This window comes from Cervus canadensis, chromosome 5, assembly GCF_019320065.1.
Source record: "Cervus canadensis isolate Bull #8, Minnesota chromosome 5, ASM1932006v1, whole genome shotgun sequence".
NCBI lineage: Eukaryota > Metazoa > Chordata > Mammalia > Artiodactyla > Cervidae > Cervus > Cervus canadensis.
Window position 1 is genome coordinate 45,127,402 of NC_057390.1, and position 20,189 is coordinate 45,147,590.

At 45.7% G+C, this 20,189-nt stretch overlaps 1 protein-coding gene across 11 annotated transcripts in view; it reads right to left on the minus strand.

The window, feature by feature from the left end:
- Window positions 1–19,611, minus strand: part of REEP1 (receptor accessory protein 1) — a 129,424-nt gene extending 109,813 nt beyond the window's left edge. For 2 of the 11 annotated variants that reach the window (XR_006269437.1, XR_006269438.1), the window contains exon 1: window positions 18,610–18,859. Coding sequence is in view for 7 of the 11 variants with exons in the window: in XM_043468738.1 (XP_043324673.1) it covers window positions 18,610–18,653 (44 nt within the window). In the remaining 4 variants the exon portion in view is untranslated. Of the gene's footprint in view, window positions 1–18,609; window positions 18,860–19,206; window positions 19,264–19,350 lie in introns of those variants that run through there. The other 9 variants (XR_006269439.1, XM_043468739.1, XM_043468745.1 and 6 more) reach the window with 9 other exon arrangements.
- Window positions 19,612–20,189: the final 578 nt, after the last annotated feature.

The following is a 20,189-nucleotide window of genomic DNA, read 5'->3' on the forward strand; positions in this document are numbered from 1 at the left end:
AGGGGCAGCCACTGCTCAGCTCAGCTGATGCTGCCTTGCTCAAATCACCCTGGGGCCTCGACTGTCCGAGTCTTCCAGAGAAGACAGAAATCTGGATGTGGGTGCCACAGCTCTCAATTTTAAATGTGGTGAATGACGCAAGTTTCAAATACCACAAGGCAAATAAGCACAGGTGAGCTGGTCTCAGCCTGCAAGCCACCATGTTTGTGACTCTGTATCCAACGAGAGGGGCTTCCCTGGTGGCTCAGTGGTAAAGAATCCACCTGCCAATGCAGGAGAAGCAGGTTCAATCCCTGGGTCGGGAAGATTCCCTGGAGGAGGGCACAGCAACCACTCCAGTATTCTTGCCTGGAGAATCCCATGGACAGAGTCTCATGTAGATGGGTGGGCTACAGTCCGTGGTGTCTCAAAGAGTCAGACACGACTGAGCGACTGCGCATGCATGTACACACTGTGGGGTAAAGTAAGGACTGCCCCACGGTGAGTGGGATGGTCCATCCACCTGGAAAGCTGCCTCCAAACTGTCTTCCCAGGATCAGAGCTCCCACTCCAAGTGACTTCACCCAGCCCGGTGACAGGCCTGCTGCAACCACCGCTGACCTCACCCTGCCCCCGGCCGGCACCATGTCCTGCAGGGAAAGCATCTGCTCCCTCAGAGCCTCATTAAGCTCGAAGAGCTGCCCCTAGGGCAGTGCTGAGCCTCAGTCACAACTGGGAGGAGACTGCAGGGCTGGGCTGACCTCAGAGTTTGGAGGCCACCTCTCCTGAGATGAGGCAAGCACAGGTCGGGGGAGCAAGTAGGCAGGGCTGAGCCAGCCAGGCCAGGAAAGACAGCACCTGGGCTTGTTCAGTTGTCAGTTGAGTCCGACTCTTTGCAACCCCATGGACTGCAGCATGACAGGCTTCCCTGTCCTCCACTATCTCCCACACTCCTGGAGTTTGCTCAAACTCATGCCCATTGAGACAGTGATGCTATCTAACCAGACAGGTGTGTAACCAAAATCAGGAGAGTGAGATGCTTGCTAGGAACTTCTGAGGATGAAGCTTCCTTGTGTCCCACGAAGATACTCACAGAGATGCCCTCTTCCTCCTGGACCCCAAACCCCCTAGAAGCTGCTGGCAATCACCATATGTCCACAACGGGAACCAGCTAACATCAGTGCAGGGGAGAGACCAAGAGAACCTGCCACTCTGGTGCTGACCCTGGGCTGCTGGATCAAGCCTCATCTGAAGTCAGCCCCACCCTAGACTTTTAAGTTATATGAGCCACCATGAGTTGTATTTTTTTTTTTCTTGGAACCAAAAGAATTCTATCTGCTACACCTCTGAACCTCAAAAATGAACACTCAAAAGGATATCATTATTTCCAATGGTATCAGACAAGATATTTGGATATTACCCGCCAATTGAAAACAACCAAAAATTCTGGATTTAAAGAAACTGTAAATTTTTTTTTTTTTTTTACCAAGTGCTCAAGTTTGGTGGGCTTCCTCAGTGGCTCAGTGGTAAAGAATCCACCTGCCAATGCAGGAGATGTGGGTTCGATTCTTGGATTGGGAAGATCCCCTGGAGAAGGAAATGGCAACCCACTCCAGTGTTCTGGCCTGAGAAATCCCATGGACAGAGCCTGGTGGGCTACAGTCTATGGGGTTACAAAGAGTTGGACATGACTTTGCAACTAAACAACAACAACGATGACAAATTTGGTATAATCAATCACAGGACAGCCTGACATTCTGTCCGCTTGACAGAAGGTAGTGGGAAATGCATCTCACCATCTGTACAATGTTTGACTTGAGTCTAACCATGAGGACACGTCTGACAAGTCCAGAACATCTATATCACAGTCAGAGTCTCCATAAATTTGGGGGGTAGTGGGGAGACTGCTGGGACTTCCAGGTGGTGCTAGTGGTAAAGAACCCACCTGACAATGCAGGAAATAGAAGAGATGCAAGTTCAATCCCTGGGTCAGGAAAACCCCTGGAGAGGGGCATGGCAACCCTCTCCAATATTCTTTCCTGGAGAATCCCATGGACAGAGGAGCCTGGCAGGCTACAGTCTACAGTGGCGCAAAGAGTTGGACACAACTGAGGTTACTTAACACATATGCGTGGGAGGACTGTTCTAGGTTAGTCAAAGATGCAATAGCCAGATTCCATGTGTGAGCTTTAACTGGATCCAAATAGAAACAAGAAAAAAAATAAAGAGTTGCTTAAAAACTGGGGTTAATTTGAGTATGGACCACATGTTGGATGAAGCCCTGGAGTGACAGTTGATTTTCTTAAGTATGGAGATGATTGTTGATTGTATAGAACAGTGAATGGTTCTCAAGCTGGCTCCACAGACTTCTGGGAGACCCCCAAACCCTTTCCAGGGGTTTCTGGGACCCTGTCAGAGGGTTCATGAGGTCAAAACAATTTTAATAATTATACGAAGACATCTGCCTTTTTCACTGCGTTGAATTTGCACTGATGGTGCAAAAACAATAGAGGGTAAAACCACGGCCTTTGCATGAATCAAGGCAATGGCACTAAACCTTGGCAGTAGTCACTGTATTCCTCACCATGACCCAGCAGGGAAAAAAAAATGCCTGTTTCATTTAAGAATGTCATTGATGATGAAGCAGAAATCATCGATTTTATTAAATCTTGACCTTGGAGTACAGTTGTTCTTAATATTTCATGATGAAAAGGGAAGTATGCATTAAGCACTGTTGCATGCCAACGTATGATCACTGTCATGAGGAAAAGCCCTTGTGTCATTGAGTTATGTGTTGATTATCCACTATTTTCCAGAGAACACTATGGCTACTTGATTGACTAACAAACCATGGTTATTCATCTGGCAAGCATGTTTTAGGAAATGAGTCCATTTCTTCAAGAAAAACAAATAAGGTTTGTTGTCAATGATAAAATTTGATATTTCAACCAAAGACTAGAATTTTTGAAAATGTTCCTCTCCTACCATGAATTTGACAGTGTCCTAACACTTAAAAGACTTTTCTGATGAGACTGATGGTGACATTAATGAAAGTGATTTTTTGATATCATATATTTGTCAACATTTAGAAGATCTGCATTTAACTTGGTGAGACAATAGTTTCTAAATGATTCATGTGTGACATTACAAATAATGCAGGGACAAAAGATCCATGAATTTAAAATATGTGGAAGGGGGCTTCCCTGGTGGCTCAGTGGCAAAGAATCTGCCTGCCAAAGCAGGAGACGTGGGTGTGATCCCACATGCAGCAGAGCAACTAAGGCCATGCACCACAACTATTGAGCCTGTGCTCTAGAGTTTGGAAGCCACAAATACTGAGCCGATACACTGCAACTACTGAAGACTGTGCACCCTAGAGCCTGTGCTCCACAACAAGAGAAGCCATGAAGATGAGAAGCCCACACACCGAAACTAGAAAATAGCCCCCACTCACCTCAACTAGAAAAAAGCCCGCAGAGCAACCAAGACAGCACAGCCAAAAATAAACAAATAATTAAATAAATGTTTTTAAAAAATCCTTAAATATGTGGAGGGAACAGAGGCCATAAAGTATGACCAAACAGAAATAAGCAGCTAATTAGAGACAGACGTGGAGAAATTATTCATAAAGCAGCAGAGGGACTTCCCTGGTGGTCCAGTAGTTAAGAATCCACCTTGCAATGTGGGAGACACAGGATTCGATCCCTGGTAGGGGAACTAAGATCCCACCTGCTGTAGATCAACTAAGCCCATGCACCACATCTACTAAAGCCCATGGGCCACAAGAAAAGATTTCTCATGACACAAGGAAGATCAGCAACTAAGACCCAATGCAGCCAAATAAATAAATAATTTTTTTTAGTAGTAAAGAGAAAAGAGGAATCAGAAATAAGAAATGGAAGAGATATGGAAGACAGAGTAAGAACACCTACCATATATCTAATGAGAGCTAGGTTAAAAAAAATTTTTTTTAATTCCCTTTTTTCCGCCAGTGGGGTAATTTGCTTATTGAAGTAGTGACATTAATCCCAATCATAAATGTTGCTTTAAAAAAAAAAGAGGAAAACAGGAGTGGGGGACAGAAGCAGTGTTGCTAACTATCAATAAATTTGAAAAATTAGTAAAATGAATGAACTCTAAACTGACACTGACTCAAGAAAATAGAGAAAATCTAAAATCATCAAAGAAATCAAACAGGTATGTTAAGTTTTTTCCATAGAATAATACACCTGGCCCTGACAATTTTACTGGTAAGGTCACTTATCTTACACACAAGAAAGAAACTCAATATTACACAAATTATTCCAGAGTATAAAAAGGAGGATATATCTGCCCTCCACTTGGTTTATAAGGCCAGCATAATCTTTTTAACCAAACCAGACAAGATAACACAGTTAATATCACTCCAAATACAATTTTAAAAAGAAAAACTAAATACTAATAAACTGAATCTCAGGTTGTTCTAACAACAAAAAAGAAAAATAACTTTATGACCAAATTGCCTTTATCCAAGAAGGCAAAATTGATTAAAGGTAAAACTAATTTGTCGCTTAACAAATTAAAGGCTAAAAAAATCATTATCATCTCCAAGGAAGCATCAGATAAAATACCATATCATTCATTAAAAAACTCTCAGCAAACTAGGATGAAAACAAAACTTACAATGATAAAGTTTTCTTTATCGTTTAAAGTTTCTTTAAAGTTTTCTTTAAAAGTGTCTTTAAAGTTTTCTTTACTGTTTAACGTTTTCTGAAAACCCTATGGCAAGCACAATACTTTATGGGAAAACGTTGAAGCATTCCTTTTTAAATCAGGAACAAGACAAGAAGGTTTGCCTTCATCACTGCTTTTCATCTTGCACTAGAGATCCTAACCAGGATAGTCAGGGGTAGGGAAAAAAGGGATAATTATTGGAAAGACACAACGCTGCTCTTCTCAGATGGCATGACTATCTGGAAAGCCCAAAAGAATCTATAGTTTGACAAGGATGAATTTTAACAAACCGGAAGGTGAAAATTTTAATAAGATACCAAATACACAGGCATCAACAAACATAAAGTAACTGGGAATAAATCTAAAAAATGATACATATTTACATTAAAAATTATAGAATTATATTGAAAATCACTAAAGATCATAAACATAGAAAGAGACCAAGTTTAATAGATTGGAACATTCAGTACCTCAAGAACATCAATGTTACCACAATCAAACCCCCAAAAGATTTTTGAGTGAGTATGTGTATGTCTCTGTGTGTATACATCTGTGCTGTAACGTATAATTTTAAGATAATTCAAAACATGTATATGGAAGAGAAAGGGCTAAGGCACTTTTGAAGGTGGCGGGGGGGGACTTGCCAGGACAGATTCCAAGAATTTTCATAAAATTATGGTAATGAAAACAGTGGTATTGGTACAGGGCCAGACAAACTGTTCAAAGGAACAGAATAAAGAGCCCAGAATAGACTTACACATCATGGAAACTTACTTTATGACAGGCTGGAAATCACAGATGTAGACAGACAGGACACACTCTATAATAAACAGTGCTATGACAATTGATTTTTTTTTAATAGAAAAAAAAGTTCTGTAGTCCTGTTCCACATCATATACCAAAATCATCTCAAAATGGATTAAGAAATTAATGTGAATGACAAAACTATAAAACTGCTCGATAGTAACAATAAAGGAGAATAGCGTCATGATTTCAGGTAAGTATGGTTTTCCTAGGACACAAAAAGTACAAATTGTAAATGAAAAAAATTGCTAAATCAATTGCACTCATATTAAGAACTTCTGCTTATCAGAACACACCACGAAGAAAATGAAAAAATAAACCAGAAACTGGGAGAAAACATGTGTAATGCATAGTGACAGAGGATTAGCATCTAAAATATTTAAAGAACTCCTACAAATCAGTCGGATAAGGATAAGAGAAAAATTGGCAAGACTTAAACAGGCTCTTCACAGAAAAGAGAACATGAATGGGCAATAAACATATGAAAAGATGTTCAACCTCATTAGTATTCAGGGAAATGCAAATTAAAACCTATAATGAGATTCCATTCTGTACCCACCAGACTGGCAAAAATTCCCAAGTGTGACAATAGCAAGAGATGGTAAAGATATGGCACAACTGAAATAATATATTTCGCTGGAGAAAAATCATTTCAGATAGCAATTTATAGTGAAAAAATGTGGAGACTCGCCAGGCCAGATACCAAGAATTTTCGTAAAAGTTATGGTGTTGAAGACAGTGTGATCCTGGTGCAGGGTCAGACAAGTTGATTAATGAAATAGGATAAAAAGCCCAGAAAGAGACCCATACATCTAGGAAACTTAATTTATGTTATTTGGCCTAGTGAAAGATACATATACCCTATGTGTCAGCCATTCCATTCTTAAAGAAATTTGTGCACCGGTGTACCAGGAAACACACACAAGAATGTCCACTGCAGAAATCCTTTCTTTTCACAAGCAAAAGAGAAAAACAAAAATCTAGGAAGACCCCAAATGTCTGTAAACAGTGATATATTGATAAAATGAAGGTAATTTTCTACTTCTTAAACTGGTTGGGGAGTAAAGAAGCATTCATCTATTATCCATTACTAATGTGTATCCTAACCACTTCTTTGTAATCTTTTCTACTGACTCAATAATTAACTCTTACAAATCACGGAAACTCTGGAAATAGACACAAACTAAGGACATCAGAGTGTTCTTTCTTTAGATTATTCTTTTTTTAGATTCTTTTTTTTATGTAGACCATTTTAAAAGTCTTTATTGAATGTTACAATACTGCTTCTGTTTTATGTTTTGTTTTTTTGGCGCCGAGACATGTGGGATCTTAGTTCCCCAAACAGGTGTGGAACCCACACCCCCTGCATTAGAAGGTGAAGTCTTAACCACTGGACTGCCAGGGAAGTCCCTTTCTAGGCTATTCTTAACTCCCCTCAGCTTAGCAGCACCAGAACCAGCAGTTTGGTGGGCTGAATTTTGTTTCCATTGTCCTTGTGCTCGGCTGTGTCCAACTCTTTGCGGCCCAATGGACTGTAGCCTGCCAGGCTCCCCTGTCCATGGAATTCTCCAGGCAAGAATACCAGAGTGGGTTGCCATTTCCATCTCCAGGGGATCTTCCCAACCCAGGGATCGAACCCTGTTTTCCCACATTGCAGACAGATTCTTTACCATCTAGGCCACCAGGAAAGAGGCTGGATTAATTTCTATCAGATGCTGCAGGAGTAATGCTGTCCCAGGACCAATGTTTATGTTAATCTCTCAGCTAAGGGTACAGAGACCATGCAGAATGTGTTCATTTAAACCCCAAATCCATATAAGGACAGGGCCATAGAAGGTTTCAAATTCCCAAGGGAGAGTTTCCCCCCACCAAGAACCCTGGGCAAGACAGACAAACTTCACTGTCATCTTCCTTTGCCAGTGGGTCTATGCTTTTACTCAGGACTAGGCTGCAAAATGCCCTTCAAGTCTGAGCTGTATTCAACATTCAGCTCTGACTTATTACCCCCACAGACTCAAGGCCCCTCTTTTCTCTACTGAGATACTAAAACCAAGTTAGGCCAGTGCTATAGGATGGTATATTAAAGATGGCTGCAAATTACTTCTCCCCATCCTATGGAGAGGGAGAGTAAACTCCCTCTCTCAAATCTAGGATGGCCTTAGTGACTTGTTTGGCCAATAGAATGCAGCTGAAATACTGTCCTGGGACTTCTGAGACCAGCTGATGAAAAGTTTTGCAGGGGGCTTCCTTGATGGTCCAGTGGTTAAGAATTCACCTTGCAAGGCAGGGAACACAGGTTTGATCCCTGGTGGGAGAATTAAAACCCCAATGAGATGGAGCAGTTAAGCCTGGGTGGCACAACTATAAAGTCTGCAAGCCACAAGGAAAGATCCCGTATGACAGTATCATGTGGGATCATGTGGGATCTTTCACTGTGGTGCAGGGACTCTCTAGATGTGGAACACGAGCTTCAGAGTGTGCAGGCTCAGTTGTGGGCTCAGTAGTTGCAACATGCAGGCTTAGTTGCTCCATGGCAAGTGGGATCTTAGTTCCCCAACCAGGGATTGAACCCACATTGTACTACACCAAGACCAGCCAAACTCTTAGCAACTGGACTACTAGGGAAGTCCCTCTTGGACACTCACTTTTGCAGCTCCAAGCTACCATGTAAGAAACTTGACTATTCCAAGGCCTCCATGCTGGAGAAATCACATAAAAAGACCAAGTGGAGAGGTCTTGGAACACATGAAAAGTGAGAGATGGCTAGTTTGCCACTCGTTGCCATTTGCATCATCCCAGCTGATGCCCAGATATCACGGGGCAGAAATGAGTTTTGTGGTTCGTGTCCTGCCCAACTTCCTGAACACAGAGCCAGAGGAGATGATAACAAAACGGCTGCTGTTTGAAGCTAAATCTCAGGGTAGACTGTTGTGCGGCTGCTGCAGGACTGGTTTACAGCCCAGCAAAACAATTCTCTCTGTCCTGTCTCTTGGCAAATTTCTTACTTACTTAAAAGTTTGGCTATGTTTTTAGGGGATCACTTAGATTTCATCCAAAAGTTTTAGAAAAATGTTTCATTCAGTTTTCTTATGGGAGGAGTTTCAAGCTATATAGTTTTCTATACTGCCAGAGGTAGATGCCAAATCTTTCACTTAACAGATGAAAAAAATTGAGGCTTAGAGAGGTTAAGCTATGTGTCATGGTCACAAATCAGGGTTCTACAAACCTAGGTTTAAAAAGGGATCTTCTAGCTGCTCTTACCTCCTGGGATGGCCCACATTGAGTCTGTGGCGTGTTTCTCTCTAAATAAATCCACTTCTTACCGATCACTTTGTCTCTCACTGAATTCTTTCCATGATAAGATATCAAGAACCCGAGCTTCATTAACTCCTGAGATGAGGTGTAGCCTCAATTAAAAGACTGTGGGTTCAAGTCCCAATCTGAGTTATACAGTTTCACTTTTGACATCACTTATTCTGATCTCAAATCTTAGGGACAGGAGCTTCTCTGTGGGGCGTGCAGATGGTGGATAGGGCATGACAACACATCAAGAGGATCAAGACATCATAAAAAATTTTTAAAAAGATCTTCTAACCCCGAAGGGAATACAAAGTCATCATTCACATTTTTATCTATTTATTTATTTATGACCTTGCGGCATATGGGATCTTAGCTCCCTTACTAGGGATCAAACCCATGACCCCCCGCAGTGGAAGCAAGGAGTCTTAACCACTGGACCACCATGAAAGTCCCTGGATATTTTTTAAACACCTACTATGAGCTTAGAACTGCTCTAGACACTCGAAAAACAGCTACAAGATAAAACAAGAAAAAAGTCTCAAAACAAACCACGGAGATCATATCCTCTGGAGAGATAGACCAGAAACAAGTAAGAAAAGAATTAAAAGCATAGTTTCAGGGAGGGACAAGAGCACAGAGGTGTGGGTGGGGGATATCTTGGAGAAGGTGATCAAAAGAGGCCTCTCCTGAATACATGACATGTAAGCAGAGACCTAATAGAGAGAGGAAAAGGGCCATGCGTGATCCAGGGCAGTGTGTTCAGGGCCACGGCCCATCCACTCCAGGGTGTTCAGGGCAGAGGGCACAGCAAGTGCAAAGGCCTCTGGGTGGGACAAGCTTGTCGCCCTCCAGGAATAAAGAAGATGATGGAACTGAGTGAGCAATGGGGGAGCAGTACCAGTGAGGTAGGTGCAGTGGGCAAGGCTAGGCCTTGCTGAGTCTTGTTGAGAATGGTGAGGAGTCTGAATTTTATTCTCTGTGTGATGGGAGATCTTTAGACAGTTTTTAAACAGTAGGGAAAGCTAAGATCTATTTTATTTTATTTTTTGAAATCTTTTCCCCAAATGAAGTATACTCCAATAAAAATTAATTTTAACAAGGAATATATAATTTTTTAAAAAGGAAAAAAATATTTCCTTTATAATATTTATTTATTGAAGTATAGCTTTGTGGGTTTTTTTTTTTTTTTTTGGCTGCACAGGGTCTTAGTTGTGGCACACAGCATATTTTAATTATAGTGGGATCTCTTTAGTTGGAGCATGCAAACTCTTAGTTGTGGCATGTGGGATCTAGTTCCTTGACCAGGGATCAAACCCAGGCCCCTGCTTTAGGAGCATGGAGTCTTAGCCACTGGACCACCAAGGAAGTCTCTATTGAAATATAGTTGATTTACAATAATGTGTTAGTTTCTGGTCTATGGCAAACTGATTCAGTTATATAAATATATATGTGTGTGTGTTATATGTATGTGTGTGTATTCTTTTTCATATTCTTTTTCATTATGGTTTATTACTGGATACTGAATATAGTTCCTGTGCTATACACTAGGTTCTTGTTTTTATATATATATATAAGTTTTATTTTTTGGCCACATTGTGCCATATGTGGGATCTTAGTTCCAAAACCAGGGAACAAACCCGTGCCCTCTGCAGTGGAAGCATGGAGTCTTAACCAGTGGACTGCTAGGGAAGTCCCAAGACCTCCTTTTAAAACTATCCAACAGGATAAAGAAAGTAGGTCAGAAGGAGAGAGAAAGATTTTTCTACTGTGAAGAGGTAAAGGAGTATGTTAGCACTGTCCTGGTAGCAATAAGGAAAAAAAATCCCATCTTACCCCAACTTTAACAAAAAAAGGCCATGTAGAGGTTTGCAAAGCTGGTGAAGATTCATTCATTCAATACATATGGGGTCACTGGAGCTGATTACAGATATTTCGTGAGACTGGAAGTCTCCACCCAGTTGAATTCAGGCTTAGTCATATGATCTTTGGCCAATGAAATGTGAGCAGAAATGACACATGTCACTTCTGGTTAGAGGTACTTAAGAGCTGGTACATGACTCTCCATTTTCTTTCCCTACTCCAGTGAATCCTGGTGCCTTATGTTGTAATAATAGCACCTGGAGACAAAAAATGCTCAGTCACCCTGAGCCTCTGGTGATGACCATGAGCAGAGTGCCTCTGCCAACCCACAGTGAACAGGCAGCATAAAACAAGAAATAAATCTTTGCTGTCTCTAGCCACTGGGATTTAAGGGTTGTTGCTGCAGCATAACCCAGCCCATCCTTACCACTACAATAAATATTTAATTCACACAAGCACTATTTGGGACTTCCCTGGTGGTCCAGTGGTTAACACTCTGAGTTCCCAATGTAGTATGCAGGTTCGATTCCTGGTCAAGGAACTAAGATCTCACATGCTGCAAGGCACAGCCAAAAAAACCTACAAGCACTACTCAAGGCCTGCATTGTAGGATATGGGATAGATCAAGGACTCAAAAGAGGAGCTGCAGGAACCAGAGCCTGAGAAACCAGAATCAAGACTCTGGTGCCAGCTTCCTGCTTCTATTCCTGCATCTCATCCCTGTTTACCTCTGCTTTGCCATAATTACCCTCTTCGGTCTCTACACGTTCTTCATGTGCCAGGTAGCCACCAGCAGTCCCAACTTCACATCTTTCCAGTTCTGGGTCCCCCAGGCAAGTCTATTCTCTCTCAGCTTCAAATCAAGAAACCCAGGGGAAGGGCCTAGGGGTTCCATTAGGGTCACATACCCACCTCTGGACCAATCTCTGTGCCCAAGGAAATGTGCAGCTAGGCCTGAGTTACTGCCCATGTCCACAGCGGAGTGGAGTGGAGGGAGGTAGGATGGGGTATGTTACCAAGTGGGAATGGGATATATGTTTTGAAGCCCAAAGTACCATCCACATCCATAAAGGTAGTGGAAAGGCTATGAGTGTACAAGTACATGAGAGAAGCCAAGGGAGAACGTAACTGAGCTGAGACCGGTGAAAGACAAAGGAAAACGTGGCATATGTGTGATCAGCCGAAGAGGACAGAGGCAGACTACAGAGCCACTGGCTGGACAGCTCCCTAAACTGGTATCAAGGAGGCACCCGGGGTGTAGTACTGCCATGTAATTTTCAAAGCCTGGTGGAGACAGGATATGAGGAGGGGATGTTAAGTCAGATAAGGGATGTTGCTCTCTGTTTACTAATTTAGGGAACAGTGGGATGGACCTTCTGTGACGCGGAACAGGCTAAGTTTGGAAGAGCAAACACTGAACTAACCTGTAAGCTCCATTACCGTCTTCCCTGCGTGAATCACTTATTGGTCTCCTTCACCAATGAGCCCAACTCAGGTTTATACCCCATCTCAAGACTGGTCCCAAGCAACCCCCTGTCAATTATAAGAGATGAAACCCACCGGCCATCCTGGTTGAGGTATGCATACCGCACTTGAGAGCTACTATACCAGGTTACCTGTCAAGATTCTTTCAGACACCCCTACTGTGTACCAGATACTTGGTTCTTCATATTTACTTTTTCTCTATAAATCAAAGGAAAGGCCCCCAGGGCAACTGAAATGAACCAAAGGGAAAACAATGCACTTCTGTGTGAAGATGGCTGAGATGTGAAAGTTCAGAACAAACCATATGCATGTACCTATCCAACTTCCAACCCATCAGGGTCTTCCCAAGGCCCAGAAGTGAGAGGAAAATATTCTCTTGGCCCAAATGCAAACTCTCTTAACACTTGTTGGTTCTCGGAAAAATTTCCATAGACACCAAGAATCCTGGTCACCAGTTGGGCATGTGCATGGCTCTTTGTTGGCAATAAAATTCCAAAGATGCCAGGGACTTCCCTGGTGGTCCAGAGGCTAAAACTCTGTGCTCCCAAAGCAGGGAACCCAGGTTCAAACCCTGGTCAGGGAACTAGATCCCACTAGGCTGAAGGTAAGACTTGGCACTGCCAAATAAATAAACAAAAATAAATATTTTCTAAAATTTCCAAAGGCTATTGCACAGTCAAGTGTACCCCACCTCCAACCCTCTTGAAGTCCCTTGGACAACACACACACACATACACAATACAAAATAACAACCTCTCCAGGTGGCTACTTGAGGGCCTGATCCTCCCTTCTCTCATTCTTCCCAGGGCTCAATCTCCCTGCAGATAATATATACCCCAAAGAGGACAGCTAGCTTTAAAAGGAAGGGGAGGACTGAGCCATTACAGCCTGGTGAGACCGTCACTTGTCAGCTACCCTTCAAATTAAGACCCAGCAGGAAGAAGGGCACAAAAGCTACTTCCTGGCAGGCAGGCAGGATTAATAAACAAAAATCAGGGCAACAGAACATCAGTGAATCTAAGCTGATATTTTTCACTTCTTTGCGGATACTTGCCCCTGTTTATAAACAAACATGGTGCATAAGGGCCAGCTAGGGGATCTGGGGAAAAGAAGGGGCCCAGAGGAGCAATGGCTCTTGGAATGTCACCAAGAATGATGCTGGTCAAAAATCTTGTCTCATAGACCGGGAGCTGGAGAAGGGCATGGCAACCCACTCCAGTACTCTTGCCTGGAAAATCCCATTGACACTGGAGCCTGGTGGACTACAGTCCATGGGATTGCAAAGAGTCAGACGTGACTTGGTGACTAAACAACAACAGACCGGAAGCAGGGCCCTAGCACGGGTATGAGTTGCCCTTAGGACTCTGCCGGCAGGTCAGATCAGCACTTGGACTAGAACCTGGCATCCTTCCTCTCAATAGTTCAACTGAAACGTTCACCAGGCTCCTACCCTGTACCACACCCAGTGCCAGGAACAAAATCATTAATCCACCTGAACCCTCCATTAACAGGATCACATTTCTGCATTCCACTTTTCAGAGCAGGCCCCAAAGAAAAGCAAGCTTATATTTAAGAGTGTATGGTTTTTTTCTTTTTTCCATTTATGTTGCAATAGTTGGGGAATATCTCAAGGACAACCCACATTCCTTCCAGATTCCTCTATGTGTCCATCTTTGACCCAGAGCACACAGATTTTACACTCCAAATCCCAACCCTAGGACTCAGCTAGATCTTCAGCTATCAATCCAAGACTCTGTTTTAAACATCAGACTTTCACTTTCTAAAAATTAACATTTTTTAAAAGATGTGCAATGTGGAAAAGTGGCATTTTTCAGCACATGTGTGTGTGTTTAGTCACTCAGTCATGTCCGACTCTTTGTGACCCCATGGACTATAGCCCACCAGGCTCCTCTGTCCATGGGGTTTCTCCAGGCAAGAATACTGGAGTGGATTGCCACACCCTCCTCCAGGGGATCTTCTGAACCCAGGGATCGAACCCAGGTCTCCTGCATTGCAGGTGGATTCCTTACCATCTGAGCCAACAAGAAAGCTCAAGAATACTGGAGTGGGTAGCCTAACCCTTCTCCAGGGGATCTTCCTGACCCAGGAATTGATCCAGGGTCTCCTGCATTGCAGGAGGATTCTTTACCAGCTGAGCTACAAGGAAAGCCCATTTTTTGGCATAGCTATTGGTTATTTAAAATTATTGTTGAATTAGGACTCTCTTTCCTCCCCCTGCAGTGAGTTGGAGTTGTGGTCTACTAACCCAGTAAGTGGCTTCCTTGGTGGCTCAGTGGTAAAGAATCCATCTGCCAATGCAGGAGACTAGGGTTCAATCCCTGGGTCAGAAAGATCCCCTAGAGGAGAAAATGGCAACCCACTCCAGTATTCCTGCCTAGAAAATCCCATGGACAGAGGAACCTGGCAGGCTACAGTCCATGGAGACATAAGAGTCAGACACAACTTAGTGACTAAACAACAACAACCCAGTTAAGTGGTGGGAAGCTCTGGATCCATTTAGCCAACATCCTGGGTCTCAGACAAAATTCTGTCCAGGGACTTTCTTAGTGGTCCAGTGGCTAAGACTCTGAGCTCCCAATGCAGAGGGCCCAGGTTCGATCCCTAGTCAGGGAACTAGATCCCACATGCTGAACTAAAGATTCCACTTGCCACAACTAAGACCAGGTAATCAAATGTACAATATCAAAAAAAGTCTGTCCAGAGACAGTAAGGCAACACCTGCTCCTTGGAATAAATGCTTCAAGACAGTGCTTTCTCCCAAGAAGGCACAGAGCACGCTCTGTGTGCCCCCAATTCCCTCCAGTGCACATGAATTTACCCTCCACAGTGTGAAATTCTTTCACACCTAGGCCTTGAGTTGTCTGGAAAGAAAACAAAGTATTTTAAAGAAGGCAGGCAGCCCAGGCCTAAATGAGCTTCCAAGTTTCACGCAGATATCAACCAGGTTTTAACAAAGCCAACTTTGTTGTTGTTGCTATTTAGTTGCTAAGTCATATCTGGCTCTTTGTGACCCCACAGACTGTAGCCCACCAGACTCCTCTGTCCATGGGATTTTCCAGGCAAGAATACTGGAGTGGGTTGTCATTTTCTCCTTCAGGGGATCTTCCTGACCCAGGAATGGAACATGCATCTCCTGCACTGCAAGAGGATTCTTTACCACTGAGCCACCAAGGAAGCCCTAAGGGCTACCTTGCTACTGCACTAATATTTCTTCCTTAATTCTTCCTAGCTAAGTGAAGGGAGTTAAGAGGAAGACAGCTGGCAAGAGAGAAGAATCTCAAATTGGTTCCTGTTCCAAGAGCTTTGCCCATTGGACACAAGTCTGTCCCAGTGCCCACTAACCTCCATCCCCAGAGAATATCCCTGACCAGCTCCCTGGCTTATCCCAGGGCCTCTGACCTCATTCAACACAACCAACATTTACTGAGGGCACTGAGGTGCCAGGGACTTCACAAAAGAGCCTTGGGAAGGGGCAAGAGGTGGAAGAGGAAGAAAAGCTACCACCACTGCCCTCAAAATGCTCACAGTCCATGGCAACACAGACAGCCACAAACACAGCTGGCTGTCCCCAGACGCCATCAGCTTGTCTTGATGCCTCTGGTTGGAAGGAAGATACTCCCTCCCCATTCTCAGAACACAGTGATAGGTCTTCCTTACACATTCTTTGATGTGACAGAGGCTTACTGAATCATGAAAAGATTGCTTACAGGAAAAGGGACTTGTGGACAAAATCACAGGACTTCATACTAGAAGTCTCGAAAGCTTGAAAGACATCATTTTAGGTCAAGGGCCAGCAGAGGTGGAAAAGGCACAGGCACAGTGCCTATGTTTTTCTCCAGCTCACCTCCTGCCCTGAAGCAAGGCACACTCCACTAAGAGTTTTACAGAGGGAAGGACTGGTTCAGCGATTTTTATTAGCAGGAAAACCCACATAGTCTCCAAATTACATTTGATCTAGAACCTCAATATATAAAACAAAGAAAAGGGGTCAGGGCTGCAAGCCCAGAGCCAACCCACTAACGCTAGGTGGCCACCAAGGCAGCCGGTTTGAAATCTGTAGGAATAACATCTGAAAGCTCCTTCCAGAATTTGTACACCCTCGCTTGGAGGATAGAAGGAGGGGATTCTCGTTGACTGAATGCTTTCTGTGGTGCCCGACAATTTATCAGTCAAGGATCATTGAAATATCTGCAACAGTAACATAAGTTCAACTAGTGCTTGTGAACTAGTGTCTCCTTGGATCTGAGCTGTGAACTGGGATGTTGGCAAGAGGCAGAATTGGGTTTTGAATCGATTTTCTGGCTCCAAACATGGGATTTCTACTCTTTGCTAAGGGGTGTGTGGAAATGTGGGCTGAATCAATAATCTCCTTGAATGGTAAATACAAACATACATGCATATATGCCTAGGAAAACACATCTTGACAAATACACCTCTTAAAATTATCATTAGCTGGGCTTCCCAGGTGGCGCTAGTGGTAAAGAACCTGCCTGCCAATTCAGGAGACAAGAGAGGCAGATTTAATGGGTGGGTAGGGAAGATCCCCTGGAGGAGGGCATGGCAACCCACTCCAGTATTCTTGCCTGGAGAATCCCATGGACAGAGGAGCCTAGTGGGCTACAGTCCTTGGGGCAGAAAAGAGTCATACACAATTGAAGTGACTTAGCATGCACACACATATGGCAGCCATGTAGATGACTTATAGTCTATCTGGTCTATATTTTCTAATTTTCCTATAATGAATAGGCATTTTTATACAAAACAGGTACTGCTTATTAAAATGGTTTTAACAATTCACAACTGACACATATTGGGTTTCTGTAGAATTGGGGGCTGGAGGGATAGGTGGTATCTCTGAACTTTTGGAGTTGACAGTGGGAATAACAACCCCAAATTCTGAAAACTCTCCCTTGGAGTAGAGGGCCCTGGGCTAAGGAGCAGTTCTCATGGTCATTTAACAGCTGGGGAAGGAGAGGGTGGGACGAATTGAGAGCGTAGAAGAGACATATATATATATTACTATGGCTCAGACGGTAAAGAATCTGCAATGCAGGAGACCTGGGTTCCATCCCTGGGTTGGGAAGATCCCCTGGAGGAGGGCACGACAACCCACTCCAGCATTCTTGCGTGGAGAATCCACACGGACCGAGAAGCCTGGTGGGCTACAGTGCATGGGGTTGCAAAGAGTCAGATATGACTAAGCGATTAAGCACACATATGTAAAATAGCTACTGGAAAGCTGCCGTATTACACAGGGAGCTCAGGCCAGTACTCTGTGATGACCTAGAGGTGTGGAAGGGAGGGGGCAGGGAGGCTCCAGAGGGAGAGGATATTTGTACACTTATGGCTGATTCATGTTGTTGCACAGCAGAAACCAACGTAACACTGCAAAGCAATTATCCTTCAATTAAAAATAAATAAATAAACAAAACATTCTCTGAAATGAAACTGTTCACTTCTAGAAAGTGTGGTTATTTTCAAAAATAACAGCAAGTCCTTAAGACCCCACCCAAACCTATGTCTCTCTTCTCCACTCCTCTCAGTGGCCTCATATACAGGCTGAGGGTGCTAATAAAATTAAAGATGGTCACACGGACCCCTTATGACACATGGACCCCAGAAAGCCTGGCTCCTTAGTGTTCCAGCCCCAGCCCAGCAGGACCTTTGGAGAGTGAGCCCTCCAGCCTGGCCAGCTCAACTCTCTGGCCCCACCCTGAAGTTCCCCCAGAAGCCACTTGAAAATATGACAATCACAGCACTACTTCAGGACAGAGAGAAAAAAAAAAATAAAACCACCCAGAAGGCAAGATAGGCCTTGATCGGGCATGAGGTGGGGCCAGCTGTGCCAGCCACTTCCCTGGGTTATTCATGCCAGCCCCGCCTGCAGAAATCTTCTAAATATTTAACATGCCACCTCTAGGTACAGGACAAACCCCCAGCAGGCGGCAACAGCTGCGGACAGGCCCGCAAGGAATGAGCAACTCGGGGGGCTGAAAGGCACATGCACTGGCTTTCAGAGGAAAGCCCAGAATGGTGGCCATGAGACAATGCTAAGTACTGCTTCAGAAAGCGGCCCCTGACCGGCTTCTTTGAAAATCAGGAAAGAAGGATAGGAGATGGGAGGTGTTTCCAAACGTGGAGGTTGATGGTGCAGAATCAACCAGAGTCGGGAGCCCCTCTTTCTCAGACAAAGAAAAAACCAGAATCGCACCACCTGGCCCCCGTTCCCAGACCAATTTCACCCCGGTTCCCCGAGCAGGTGGCAAATCTGACTCAGGAGAGGCTGGTCAACGAAGGGGAGGAACTCGAATAGATGGCTATGTCTACCTCCAAAGGAGGGCAAATCCGCGAGAGAAGGAACTCTTCAAAGGTCTAGTCAGCTCTGGGGCTTGTCAGAGCAGAAAACGCCCCCCACGCCCACCCGCGATGACTTCACGCAGGCCTCACCCGGGATGACTCTGCGCTCTCCTGCAAGGCCGGGGAGGTGTCATCGCCACCGTCAGGGTGGCCGTCTGTCACTTGGAAATTTCCCGGAGATACCTGTCTATCTCTCTCTCTCCTTCAAACCCCCCGCCAAAGGACTCAGACAAGGGGACGCGAGATTCAGAGGTGTCCTTCTCCGTTCCACTTCCCTTGGCCGCTGTCAATTTGAAAACCCTAAAAAGGAGTCTTTTTCAACCCCCTGGGGAGCCCCGCCTCTGCCTCTCTGCCCTTCTCCTCGACTACCCCTCCAGGCAGCGCCCAGGCTCTGCCGTCAATTTCACCCGACCAAAGCGTAGCGGCGGGGCGATCCCAGGCCAGCGTTTCTCCCCCAAGGAGAGGGACGCGTGTCCCCGCGGCGCGCCCACTCGGGGCCTCTACCAAGCCCATCAAGCGGGGAAACAAAGCGGCCGGGCGCGGCGACACGCGTCCCCCGGCGCAGCCCCGTGCGCCCCAGCCCTCGCGGCCCCACCCGCCGGTCCCCCGCGCCCCAGGCCCTGCCCCGCAGGGCAGCAGCCGCGTCCTGCGCCGCCAGATCGCCCGCGACCTCGGCAGCTACTGTACCTGCTAAATTTAGCGGCCGCCGGGTATTAATAGCCGGAGCCACCGGGGCCGGCGTTCCGCAGGGGCGCCCGCAGCCCCCGGGGCCGGCGGCGGAGAAGGAGGGAAAGGAAGGAAGGAAGGGACGCGGGGAAGGAGGCCACTTACACCACCAGCCTGGAGATGATCCATGCCACCATGGCGGGGGCCGGGCGGGCGCGGCTCGGCGACGCGGGGCGGCTCGGCTGCGGCGCTCCGGGCACGTCCGTCCGCGCACGGCCGCCGCCGCCAGACTGAACGCGCCCGCCGCCCTGCCCGGCGCTCGCGCGTCGGCGCAGCCGCGGCACGTTCCGGCGGCGGCCCCAGCCCCCCGGGGCACCGCGGGCCCGCGGCGATTGGGCGGCGAGCGGCTCGGGCACCCGCGGGACCCGCCCCGCCCCGCTGGCCCCGCGTCCCCCGGCTAAATTCGGGCGGTTCCTCCGCGCGCCCCGGTGCCCCCGCCGTTCACAAGGGGACCCTGCGGTGGCCTAGTGGGCAGGGCAGCGACCCCGGGGCCTCCCCACCCTCTGTGCTCCGGGGGAGAAACTGAGGCGTGGACTTTGGGAACCTGTGTCCACCTGTTCTGAGTAGAATACAGCCATCCCTCGCCCGGATACCGCGCTGGCCGCGTAAGGGACTTAGCTGTATCCACATCTGACTTCTCCAATTGTCCCTCACAAGGCGTTATCTGCCTAAGAAACAAATCTGGGCCTGTGTCTCCCGAGGTTAAAATTCTGAAGAGTTCCTACAAAATCTGGTCTCTGCCTACAAACTCACAGCTACCACCATGGCCCAGATCCCCTCTCCGGGCCTTTTTGCTTCAGGCATTTTGGACTTAGACCACGTTGTCCCCTCTCCCCTGTTTATACTCCCCATGCCTTGTCTCCTTCTTCAAGGCTCAGATAAGGGTTATTTCCTAAGGACAGCCTTTCCTGGAGGCTGCTCCAGCGTCTCTGTGTCGAAGTGGC